The 12,478-nt window shown below is 39.5% G+C and overlaps 1 protein-coding gene across 15 annotated transcripts in view; it reads right to left on the reverse strand.

Moving 5' to 3' along the window:
• The window catches only part of CEP63 (centrosomal protein 63), a 48,807-nt gene that overhangs the window by 12,610 nt on the left and 23,719 nt on the right, over window positions 1-12,478 (reverse strand). For 10 of the 15 annotated variants that reach the window (XR_013960833.1, XM_080672574.1, XM_080672582.1 and 7 more), the window contains 4 exons: window positions 10,828-10,941; window positions 5,717-5,950; window positions 5,333-5,469; window positions 3,006-3,140 (listed from right to left, as the gene is read on the reverse strand). Coding sequence is in view for 14 of the 15 variants with exons in the window: in XM_080672574.1 (XP_080528700.1) it covers window positions 3,006-3,140; window positions 5,333-5,469; window positions 5,717-5,950; window positions 10,828-10,941 (620 nt within the window). In the remaining variant the exon portion in view is untranslated. Of the gene's footprint in view, window positions 1-3,005; window positions 3,141-5,332; window positions 5,480-5,716; window positions 5,951-10,827; window positions 10,942-12,478 lie in introns of those variants that run through there. The other 5 variants (XM_080672583.1, XM_080672580.1, XM_080672581.1 and 2 more) reach the window with 2 other exon arrangements.

Consider the following 12,478-nt stretch of genomic DNA (forward strand, 5'->3'; position numbering starts at 1 on the left):
GAAACCCACAAACTGAAGTATCTAAATTACCTTTTTGATATCCAAGACATGTTATCAAACATCACCTCCCACCCCAAATTAAAACTCATTTCCAATTTCCTTGTCACCTGAGGCAGCTAAATCCAATTCAAACTTTTGGAGATACATTTTTTTTTTTTTTTTAGAGAGAGAGTTGGAAGGGATGGAGAGAGACAGAGAAACATAGATGTGAGAGAGACACATCGATTGATTGCCTCCTGCATGCATGTGCCCCAACCAGGGCCAGGGATCAAGCCTGCAATTGAGGTATGTGCCCTTGACAGGAATCAAACCCCAGACCCTTCAATCTGCTGGCCAATGCTCTATCCATGAGCTAAATTGGCCAGGGATGGAAATACTTTTGATTTCTGTATTTACCTATAGTCTTTCCTCCTGCTTAAAATTTAACTGGTTACAACATGCTAAAGATTGTAGCTAATTTTCCTTTTCTAGCTGTACAGGAGCTGCCATCATAATCTAAATCCTCTCTACACTTAATTACAATGCTATTCTACACACAGCTGTGAGAAAAATCTTTAGAGTTCCAAATTGTCACCCTTACTTAAGAATCAATCCCTTATCAGGTATAGGAACCTCATGGGCACCATACTTCTCTTAACTCACTGCACATTTCTACTAATAAAATCTTTTTCCTTCTGAGTCAACAGGCTTTCTCTCTACTGTGTGCCCTTTGCTGTACCTGACTTCCTGTCTCTGCACAAACCATCCCCTTGACCACGAAGTAGCTTCCTTTCCTGCCTAGCAATGGACCATCAGCATCCTTTCAAGAATCAGACCAGCATTTTCCTGGTCATTTCCCTAATCACCTTAAATGTAGTCTATTTTCCATTTTTATAGCTTGAATGTGCAAATTGTCTAAAATTTTCTACCTTAAATCTACTACTTTATTTTTTAAATATATATATATATATTTTTTTTTAAATGGCCAAGAGACAGTCCAATATATATTTAATAAAAAATGCTGATGGTGGTTTACATGCAATCTCCAATGTTAGATTTTAATGTATACAAATTTTAGAGTTTAATGTGTACACATCTTAGTTTTCCATCCCTCCTTCCGTCTACCATTCACCTGTGTTCATCAAATGGAAATCATTTTTAATGATCTCAGAGAGGAAGGAAGGAGAGAGATAAAAACATCAATGATGAAAAAGAATTGGCTACCTCCTGCACGCCCCCCACTGGGTATCGGATTTAAAAATTTACTACTTTAAATTGCTCTCAGATCCTTTAATGTGTATATTTTGTCTCTCGAACTACAAATTCTATGATTAAAATAATGTTTTTATTCTTATTTTCCTCTGGCTTTGCCCACCATCCTCTTGGCACCTGGATCGTTTGGTTCCAGACTGTTCAATAAATGCTTAATAACTACCTAGAGTGTTTCAGCAACACAGCCAACTTATCAGATAAGCTGTTATTAAAAAAACAATCTTTAAAATTCAACAATACAAAAACAATTATTTAAGTACCTCCAATTAAGTAATATTTTATTCAAACTGAGCAACACAAATTATCTAAAAAGGTTCCTTTTTTCTAGTTGCCTTTAGATACAAAAAAAAAAAAGAATTTTTTAAATCCAGTGTTTGAGTACTGAACACTGGTGTTTGTATCCATTCATTCCAGTTTTACCTATTTCTGAAAATCCTACAGTGCTCACTTATTTGGTACTTGATATGTCAAATACTGAGTTGGAGCAATCAGAGACACCCTTGTCCTATGTACAGGTGGGGAAGTCAGGGCCTACAGAGGCTAAGTGTCCCAGGTCACCCTGCATGTCAGAGCAAGAGGAGAGCAGAGTAAAACACACATACATGCAACAGATTGCTCAGAAGCCAATTACTGGAAAAGCTACAGTAAAAATGTCAAATTAGTTCTGTCAAAAAGAAGAAAATTTAGTTTATTTTATTCAATCTAAAGTGTACATAAACACCTCAATAATGATAACCAGGAATATCTTAAGTATTCCAGGGTGAAAAAGAAATAAAGCAAAAACTACATGGATATGTGTAGGCATGTATATATAATATAAAGAAAATACTTGGTAGTTTCCAAAAACAGAAATAAAGATAAAAACTAAAAATGTCTTAAAGATAAATTAAAAAGGGTAAAGCAATAATTTTCTGACGTATATTTGCCTAAAAGCTAATAGTTTATATATTTTACCTTTTAGATACAGAAAATGTTAGTGTACAAATGACCATGATTCGTGTTTAAAATAAAATATCAAACTCCCCAGTCAAAAAGTCTAGAGATATGACAAACAAAAGAGTTCACCGGAGTGACAGTGATACAAGTGAGCTGGGCCTGGAATAACACAAGTCAGGATTAAATTAACACCCAGGGAAATACCAACAGCATTTCAGTACAGACGGAAGGAACACGCGTGTCCAGTGTGCCTCGCCAAGGCAGTTCCACGAGCTGGCTGGTGGAGAGGAAGGGGCTCCACATAGGTGAAAGGTGAAGAAGTACTGACAGTCAGCATGGACAGCCCTTTTGAGAATTTGGTTTTGAAAGAGCAGAGAAATATGGAAGTAACTTGACGGGGATATAAGATTAAAGGAAAGTTTAAATTTTTCCCCCAAGATAGGAAATATTAAAGCATATTTTATACCACTGGAAAAATTATTTATCAGAGAAGAACTTTATAATGCAAAAGAGGAGAGAGAAAACTGTGAACAGTACACAAGTGGAGTCTTAGGAGTAGACATGTCACCCATCAATTAAGCCACCGCAACAGATTATGGGCACAGATGCAGGCAGGCTGGTACATTTGGTGGCAGAAAGATTAGGAAGTTCTTTAATTGCTTCTGTTTTCTCAAAGAAATAAGAAGTTAGGCCATTTGAGGATGCTAGAGGGAAAAATTGTGTTTTCACTGACGGTTATATTAGTACTTTATCAATATGTTGATCAACACCATTTTTAACAACTTGGCCATTTCTGAAATGTGTATACGAGTATCCACCTGCTTTCCAGACGAGTCACCTCTGCCTGCAGAAGCTCCTCACTGGTGTGGGTTAAATCCAGCTGGGAGAGCACGTTGTCTAAGTCCTGCTCATGCGTGGTGTACTGCCTTTCAGTCTGAGACTCCTCCAGTGACCTATGGAGGGATACAAGAGGACTATTAAAGGCCTTTTATCTTTGCAAACAAAAATAACACGCAACACATTCACATTTCCCAACTGTTCTTGGTAACAAAACTCTCTGGGACTCTTCAGTTTGTTTCCTCTTTAGGAAAAGGACACTGGGGGAGTAAAGAGGCAAGAGATATGCTTCTCAAAAATGTCGGAAACAGTTCACTCCTTTCCCAACTGGAACTTTCAAGGGGAAAAGAAAAAATGACAAAAATCACTTTGTTGACACTTGATACCTTGAGTCAAAGAAACTAGAAAATTACTGGAGAGTTCTGGCAAGAATAGAAATGTGCACCGGAGTTAAATCAAGCCAAATGAGCACAGCTCCTTCTATATCTTTTCCAATGCAAATATCACAGCAGTGATTCATTTCAGAAATAAAATCAGTTTTAGAAAAATTTTTAAAGGGCCATCTCAATAGCTGGCTTATCCTATCTAATAAAGAGGGAATAAGCTGATTGACCATCACTCCGTCACAAAGATGGCTGCACCCACAGCTGAGGCCAAGTTCCCTTAAGGAGCCTTAACGAGCAATCAATCAGCAAGGACCTGAGGCTACACCGCGTTGGGGCTTGACAGGGGACCTCAGGCCCCACCTCCTGCCTTGGCACCAGGCCAGGGGACCTGAGGCCATGCCCCCCACCAGGTGGGGCTTGACAGGGGACTTCAGGCTGTGCCCCCCACCCCGGCACCAGGCCGGGGGGACCTCAGGCCACACTCCCCGCCCCAGCACCAGGCCAGGGGACCTGAGGCTGCGCCCCCTGCCTGGCAGGGCTTGACAGGGGACCTCAAGGTGCACCCCCAGTGCTGCGTCGGGAAAACTCAGGCCGCGCCCCATGCCCAGTGGGGCTTGATGGGGGACCTGAGGCTGTGCTCCCCTGCCAGCAGGGCTTGACGGGAGACCTGAAGGTGCGCTTCCCGTCCTGGTGCTGGGCTAGGGGACCTCAGGCTGCTCTCCCCGCCCCAGCACCAGGCCAGGGGACCTCAGGCCATGCCCCCCACCAGGTGGGGCTTGATAGGGGACTTCAGGCCATGCCCCCCACCCCGGCACCAGGCCAGGGTACCTCCGACTGCACCCCCTGCCCGCCGGGGCTTGACAGGGGACCTCAGGCAATGCCCCCTGCCCCAACACCAGGCCAGGGGACCTGAGGCTGCGCCCCCCTGCCTGGCTGGGCTTGACAGGGGACCTCAGGCCATGCCCCCCCCCCCACCCAGTGGGGCTTGACGAGGGACCTCAAGGTGCACCCCCAGTGCTGGGTCGGGGGAACTCAGGCTGTGCCACCCAGCGGAGCTTGACGGGGGACCTGAGGCTGCGCCCCCCTCCCGGTGCTGGGCTGGGGTACCTGAGGCTGCACCCCGCCGCCTGGTGGGGTTTGACGGGGGACCTCAGGCCATGCCCCCCACCCAGCAGGGCTTGACAGGGGATCTCAGGCCATGTCCCTCACCTGGCAGGGCTTGACGGAGGACCTCAAGGCACACACACACCACCCTCCCCCCCGCCCCGGTCTGGGCTGGGGGACCTCAGGCCACACCCCCCTTCCTGGCACCAGGTCAGGGGACCTGAGGCTATGTCCCCTGCCTGGCAGGGCTTGACAAGGGTGGGACTGGCCGGGTCTGAATCTAGCCCAATGGAGGGAGGGCCGGCTGGGTCTGGGTCTCACACGATTTTGAGGTGCATGTGGGTGGGCAGGGACTTGACTCTGGGTCCCGTGGTGAGCCCAGACTCTGACAGGAGGAAGGTTTTCATATACATTTTCTTTCATCTCTGACACTTCTATTATAGAGAAAGGACAAATAGCAATATTAAATTATTTCCTCTAATTAATCCCCTTTTAATGTGCACGAATTTCGATAATAAACAGCTAATAATCATGACCTAATCTACCAAGGAAGGGAGGCTTTCCAAGAGATAAGGCCTATAATTCCTTTCATATTTGGAGTTTGGCCATGGGTACAGATTGACCAAGTGGTTCCTAACTTTCTAAACATCAGAGTCTCTAAGTTATGGACCCAAATTGAAGGCAGAAAAGATTAACCACACAAAATTTTACAAAAATTTAACTCAGAAATTAAAACTAAGAAAACCCATAATATAATCAAACACAAATTTATAAATATGCAACATTAAAACTGGATTGATATTTAAGATGAAATATACCTTATGACATCTGTGTGTTGAATGTCGGTTGCTCTTAATTTTGCTTGTAGAGTCTCCTTTTGCATTTTTGTCTCATGGATGAAATTTTCTTGAGAATGAAGAGTTGCCTTCAACTGTCTCTTTTCTTCCTGCAGAACCTACAAAATACTCAGATAAAAAGTCAAATGTTATTACAATTTTTCTATTTCAAGAGAAAAGGAAGCCAGGGAATCAGACTGTAAGCTCTTTAACAGGCATAATATTAATAAGAATCTATCAATATCTGATCCATCGGCTACAGAATAGGAAAGAAACCACAGATTTTGGAAATAGTTCTAGGTTAATTAGTCTCTCTCGAAACATACATACACACATTTCCCCAATTATAGCAATTTTAAAACACACCTCTAACAATTTTTCAGATTCCCTCAATTTTTCTTCTTTTTGCCGCTGCTCTTGTATAACAGTCATATTGGTTCCAACCAAGTCATTAACCCTCATGGTGAGGCGCTCTATTTCCAACTCATTGGCACAGATGGTGTCATTGGCCCGCTCCAGCTTACTGCTCAGGTGCTGAATTTCCGACTGGCGGGACAGCTCCACAGACTCTAATTTCTGTTTTCGGTTGACAAGCTGAGCCTAGAAACACAGATTACCAATAGGTAAAAGTGAAATGATAAAAGAATAATCAATGAATAAGGAAAATTAAAATGAAACTGAGTTTTACTTTCATAAAAACATAAAGCATCGGCTCATCAAAAATATATCCCATTCATGATATAAGAAAAGCACCAACAAACAAAACAAAAAAACCTCTCATGATAAAAACTTTCTCGACTTGATAAAGACTATAAAAACTATACAGCTACAGCATAGAGAATAAAACCAATAATATTGTAATAACTATGCATAGTGTCAAGTGGGTACTAGGCTTATTGGGGGATTACTTCATAAATTATATAAATGTCTAACTACTATGCTGTACACCTGGAACTAATATAAAATTGAAGGTCAGCTGTAATTGAAAAATAAAAGAGAATTAAAAAACAAATAAAGAAAAACTGTACAGCTAACATTATACTGAATGGAGAAACTTGAAGCTCTCTCATTAAGATCAGGTATAAGGCAAGGCTGTTCCCTGTCACCACTCCTTTTCAACATCACACTGATGGCCTTACTAATGCAATACAGCAAAAAAAGGAAATAAAGGTATGCAGACTGGGAAGGAAGACACAATTATCTTTGTTCACAGATAACATGATCATCTATGTAGAATATCTGAAAAAATCAACAAAAAGAATTCCTGAAATTAATAAGCAATTATAGCAAGGTTGCAGATACAAGGTTAACATACAAAAGTCAATCGCTTTCCTACATACCAACAATGAACATGTGAAATTTGAATTAAAAACATATCATTTACATGAACACCTAAAAATTAAATATTAAGTATAAATCTAACAAAATATGTACAATGTCTATATGAGAAAAACTACAAAACTCTGATGAATGAAATCAAAGATGTGATTTCATAAATAAATAGGAAGATATGCCATGTTCATGGATAGGAAGACTCAATATTGTCTGGATGTCAGTTCTTCTCAATGTGAATTGGATTCAATCAAATCCCATCAAGTTACTTTTTAGATATCAACAAACTGATTCTAAAGTTTATATAAATGGGTAAAGACTAAGACAACAGAAATATCCTAAAATAAAAATGAGCAAAAGACACAATTTACCAAAGAATGGAAATGGCCATAAGCAGATGAAAAAATGTTCAACCTCATGCATAATTAAAGAAATACAAATTAAAAGGAATAATCAGACACCATTGTTTTTCACCCAACAGACTGGCAAAGACAAACCTAAAAGTAGGGGAAATTAAAAGAAGTAATAGTGTCTAATATTGAAAAGTGAGAGAAAATGTACATTCTTAAATATTGCTGGTGAAAGCCTATATCAATACATCTTTGGAAAGCACTTTGACAATACATGTTAAAATCTTTAAGAATGTACAACTACTCTGATGCAGCAATTTCACTTCTAGGGGCATTTCCTAAGAAAATAAGTAAACATGTACTCCTAAATGTTTATATAAGGATGTTCTCCCAACACTCACTATTTACAAGAGTGGAAAAGTAAAAAACTAAATGTTCTGCAACAAGGGATTGGTTACATAAATTATGGTACATTAAATGCAATCATTCTGACCACACATTTGTTGACATGTCATATTTAAAAGAAAACTTTTCAACTTGTGAAAATAAAATACGGCATTATAAAAAGCTTAGCATACAGTCTGTCACAGAGTATGCACTCTATGTTTTAAAGTTGTTTTATAAAAAAATTTCAAAGTACAAATACAGAGAGAATAAAATGATGAACTCCTATATATTCCATCACCTATCTTCAACAATTACCATTTTGCCATTCTTGGTAAATTTTAAAGTTTGCAACTATCCCTCCCTTGTGATACATATACATGTTTTTCTACCAAATGTATATGAATGCAATGTACACTGCATATAAGCATAGAAAAGGTTGGAAGAAATTTACTCCAAAATAATAATCATAGTAAATCTCTACAGGATGAAATTATAAGTAACTTTATTTAATTCTCATATCATCTACATTTTCTTATATTTCTAAAATGATCATGTATTATGTAATTTTAATAGCTGACTAAAAGAAAAGAACTCAAGCAAATACATAAATCAAAGAGAAGTTATTCTGAGCTCCACTTTTAAATGTTAAGAAACATAAGAAAAAAGTTTACGGCAAAAAAATTTTTAAGCCCTGGCTGGTTTGGCTCAGTGGATAGAGCATCGGCCTACGGACTGAGGGGTCCCAGGTTCAATTCCAGTCAAGGGCATGTACCTTGGTTGCGGGCACATCCCCAGTAGGAGGTGTGCAGGAGGCAGCTGATCGATGTTTCTCTCTCATCGATGTTTCTAGCTCTCTATCCCTCTCCCTTCCTCGCTGTAAAAAAATCAATAAAATGTATTAAAAAAAATTTTTTTACTTAGGAACTATGTTGATATCTACTTATCTAATTTCCCAGATTTTCTACCTCACTGTTCAAAGCGACTCAGAAATGGACAAAATGCAATTTGTCAACTTTTACTGGGTTCCAATTTGAGCATAGAACTGTAAAAAGACAGCTGGGGAAATCTGAACACACCAGATATTAAATTACATAAGTTATTATTTATTCTGCTAATGTGATACTGGTATACTAAAAGCATGGGTTTTTTTTATTCTTTTTGTTGGGAAATAAGACAATGTCTGTTACAAACTTTGTAATATTCCAGCCAGAAATAAAAAGTAGGGAAGGCTGAAACAAGATTAGCAAATGAGTTGTTCAATGGGTACAGAACCTTGTTTTTTTCCAAGTTGAAAAAGTTCTAGAGATCTGTTACTCAACAATCTGCATGTAGTTGACATTTCTGTATTATATACTCTTTAAAATGGTTAAGATGGCAAATTTTAACGTGCTTTTTACCACAATATTTTTAAAACTGGCAAAATTAGAACTATTAATGCTGGATAACGGTAGACAGAAGTTTATTTAAAAGTTTGTTTTTCTTAAATGAGGACCATACAGCTCTGCTACATACTGAATCACAGAAAGATTTCATTTGATTGGTTTGCTAAGGTAGAAAGAGAAATATAAGGAACATGTTTTAACTTAAATAAAAGTATGAGAAGAATAATTCAAATACCCTAAGAAGAGAAAATAAATGTTGGCTTTTTAAAGGCCTATTATTCTAGCCCTAGCTGAATTTTGGTACAGAAAAATCTCATTTTTACTGACAATAAAGTTTTAATTATACAGAGTAATCACAATAGTAATTTGAAAATAAAGGGTCTGCAATCAATAATAAATACACTCTATAGATGAATAATTGAGAACTATTAAAAGCTTAATTTTCTTTTTTGCCAACCTGAAGGCTACAATTAGAATATAACGATATCTTATGTGTATTTGTATTTGTTTAGTACTTTAGTTCAGGTCAAAAAACTCAGGTCTAGACATCCAGGATTTTATTGGCTCATTCTGGTTACATAGCTTACTGCAGCTTTGAAAATAAATTACCTCCCACATTCTCAATGGAGTCACTCACAGCAGAGCCATCAGTGGTAGTTTATCAGCAGGCTGATACTTCAGGGGGATGCCAAAGGCCAATACATTGCCCTAGTCCAGTGGTCGGCAAACTCATTAGTCAACAGAGCCAAATATCAACAGTACAACAATTGAAATTTCTTTTGAGAGCCAAGTTTTTTAAACTTAAACTTCTTCTAACGCCACTTCTTCAAAATAGACTCGCCCAGGCCGTGGTATTTTGTGGAAGAGCCACACTCAAGGGGCCAAAGAGCCACATGTGGCTCGTGAGCCACGGTTTGCCGACCACTGCCCTAGTCAGTATGACTCAGTTGGACGTTGTCCCATGCACCAGGAGGTTGCCAGTTAAGTCTCATCCCATCCCAGTCAAGGGCACATGCCCGGGTTTCGGGCAATATCCCCAGTAGGAGGCATGCAGGAGGCAGCCAATTGATGTAATACTTTCTCACATCAATGTTTCTCTCTCCCTCTCCCTTCCTCAATAAAAAAAATATATATTTTTTAAAAAAACCATTACTGAGACTTGAAGCAGAGAATAAGCAGATTTTTTATTTTTTTTAAAAAGCTTCCTTCCAGTTCTCTTAACTTATTCAGTCTATTCCCTCCTTCTATAAAACAGATAATTACCAATCTCAACAAATTATCATATAAAACAGATAACATATAACTATATATTCTAGAGAACTGCATCTAGAAGAGGCATTGGATAGTGTCTAGCACATAATAGATGGTCACAAATATTCATTTCCTTTAATGTTTCCCGTTATTTTCTTAGTTCTTAATTGAAAAAGCAAACAAACTGAAATTGTCCCAAAAAGAAATATTCCTAAATTGGTGGCTATATTTTGGTTTTGCTTAAGCCATTAGTTCTTCATTAAAAAGCGGTTTGTACCAGTGTTCTAAAAAGTGTTTCTGTTGCCACAAAGATACTGCTTGTACTTAGTGTGCACACCAATGCAGTGTGAATACTTAGCACTGTGTCCAAACAGGGAGACTTGCTGAAGCTCCCAGCTGAGGTACCTCAGCCCGAGTACCCCAGCTACCAGAGTCAGAGCAAGACACAGCCAGAAATAGCCAGAACAAGTAAGCCAGAGACACAAAGACGGATAGAGAACAGGGGTAGAAAGAGAAAAGTGGAGGGAAAGGGGTGGAGACCAAGATTAGGAGAATGAACATGAATGTGAGAATAGAGAGAGACTGAGAACGCAAGAAGTTGACAGAGACTGCAAGAGAGAGAGCATGAGTGAGGAAAGGAAGCCAGGGAAGAAGGCAAAGGAGCAAGTGGGCATGAGGACACAGTGGATGTGGGTAAGCACACATGAATTACATCAAGCTAGTTCTAATTTAAAACCTCTCTGCCTCGCATTCTTTTAAAATGCCTACATCCTACCTGAATTATCTCTGATTGTTCAGCCAGAGCTTTCCTTTGAGCCTCCAGAGACGATACCTGTTGCTGATATATCAAACGTTGCTTCTCCCAGTCCAGTGATTTTTGACGAAATTCCTGAAGAGGCAATTAAGTACTTCTAAGTGCTTCCCCTTGCTGTCATACCTCCCACATTCACTTTTCCTTTAATTTTCCCCCACGTCCCTGGGTACACATGCACCTTTCCCCACAGCAGGAGCCCCATTACTCACTTAGCTGACAGGACTGTAGAGTAATACTGAATTCCTTACATACTGTGTGTCTGGGTATCTGTCTTTCTAAATTTAACACCCTAATAGTGAAGAGAATGAAACAGAGGCTAATACTGGTTCATGGAGATGTTCATAGATTTGCTGCCACCTAAAGGCTGTTATAATTTTTTAGTGACTTTTCAGAAAACTGATGCTAAGATAACTAAAATTTCAAAATATGGTTACAGATATCCCTTGCTAGCCAAATTCTCTTTTTTAAATCCTCACCTGAAGATTTTTTTTTATTGGTTTTTAGAGAACGGGAGGGAGGGGGGGAGAGAGAGAGAAACATTGGTGTGAGAAAGAAACACTGATCAGTTGCCTCCCATACTCGCCCCTATCTGGGATCGAATCACAACTTAGTTATGTGCTCTGACTGGGAATTGAACCCACAACCTTTTGGTGTATGGGATAATGTTCCAACCAACTGAGCTACCCAGCCAGGGCGCTATCCAAAGTCTTGATATCCAAACCCAGAATTGAACAGATTCAAATAAATTTTTAGGTAAGTCCTTTGGTAGCCCAATTCTTATTTCTCAGTATCTAAAACTCAGGAACTAAATAGACCCAGGTAACACAATATCCTTTCAAATGCAAATTTTTACTTTCTCAACAGAACAACTGCAAAGACTTGAATAACAAGGGAAATCTGTACCAAATTTTAACAGATATGATAGCCCAAAGCAAACAGTTTAAAGTTAATGATAGATCAATAGTAACTTTGAGTTGCATGATCAAGAAAATGAGCCCAATATTTATGAAATAAATATTGGGGGGAGGGGAGCCCAGGTATCACTGCAGAGGGCCAGAGAGGAAGTAGTATCTCTGTAGTCCTCAGATTCTAAGCTCTTCAAATGTATAAAATATTGAGATATAGAAGAATATTAAACAGAAATTGCAATTCTAGGTAGTAATAATACATTGGCCATTATCATTTAACAGGTTGCTCTAAGTAGAAACATTGTAAGTAATCATACAAAGATGTTGACCAATGTTTCTCAAATTAGAATCAGCTAGGGGAGCTGGATAATATGCAAATTCCTGGGTCCTGTGCCATACTACTGGATCAGCATCTCTGGGAGCCTGAAGAGGGCCCTGGGTGGTTCCTAGATGCACTAGAGAACCAATGGCAGAGACAGAGGAGGGGGGTGGCAGATTCCAGGGGAAAGAGTGTCAGCCCCGTGCTGCTCCTTCATCTACTCTTGGCAATATTAGCGCACCACATCCCTTAAGGACTTCAGGGACTCCATACAATCCTATCTAATAAAAGAGTAATATGCAAATTGACCATCACTCCAAGACACAAGATGGCCGCCCCCATGTGGTCAAAGATGGCTGCCCCCATGTGGACATAAGATGGCCAC

This window comes from Plecotus auritus (genome assembly GCF_963455305.1).
Source record: "Plecotus auritus genome assembly, chromosome: 6".
NCBI lineage: Eukaryota > Metazoa > Chordata > Mammalia > Chiroptera > Vespertilionidae > Plecotus > Plecotus auritus.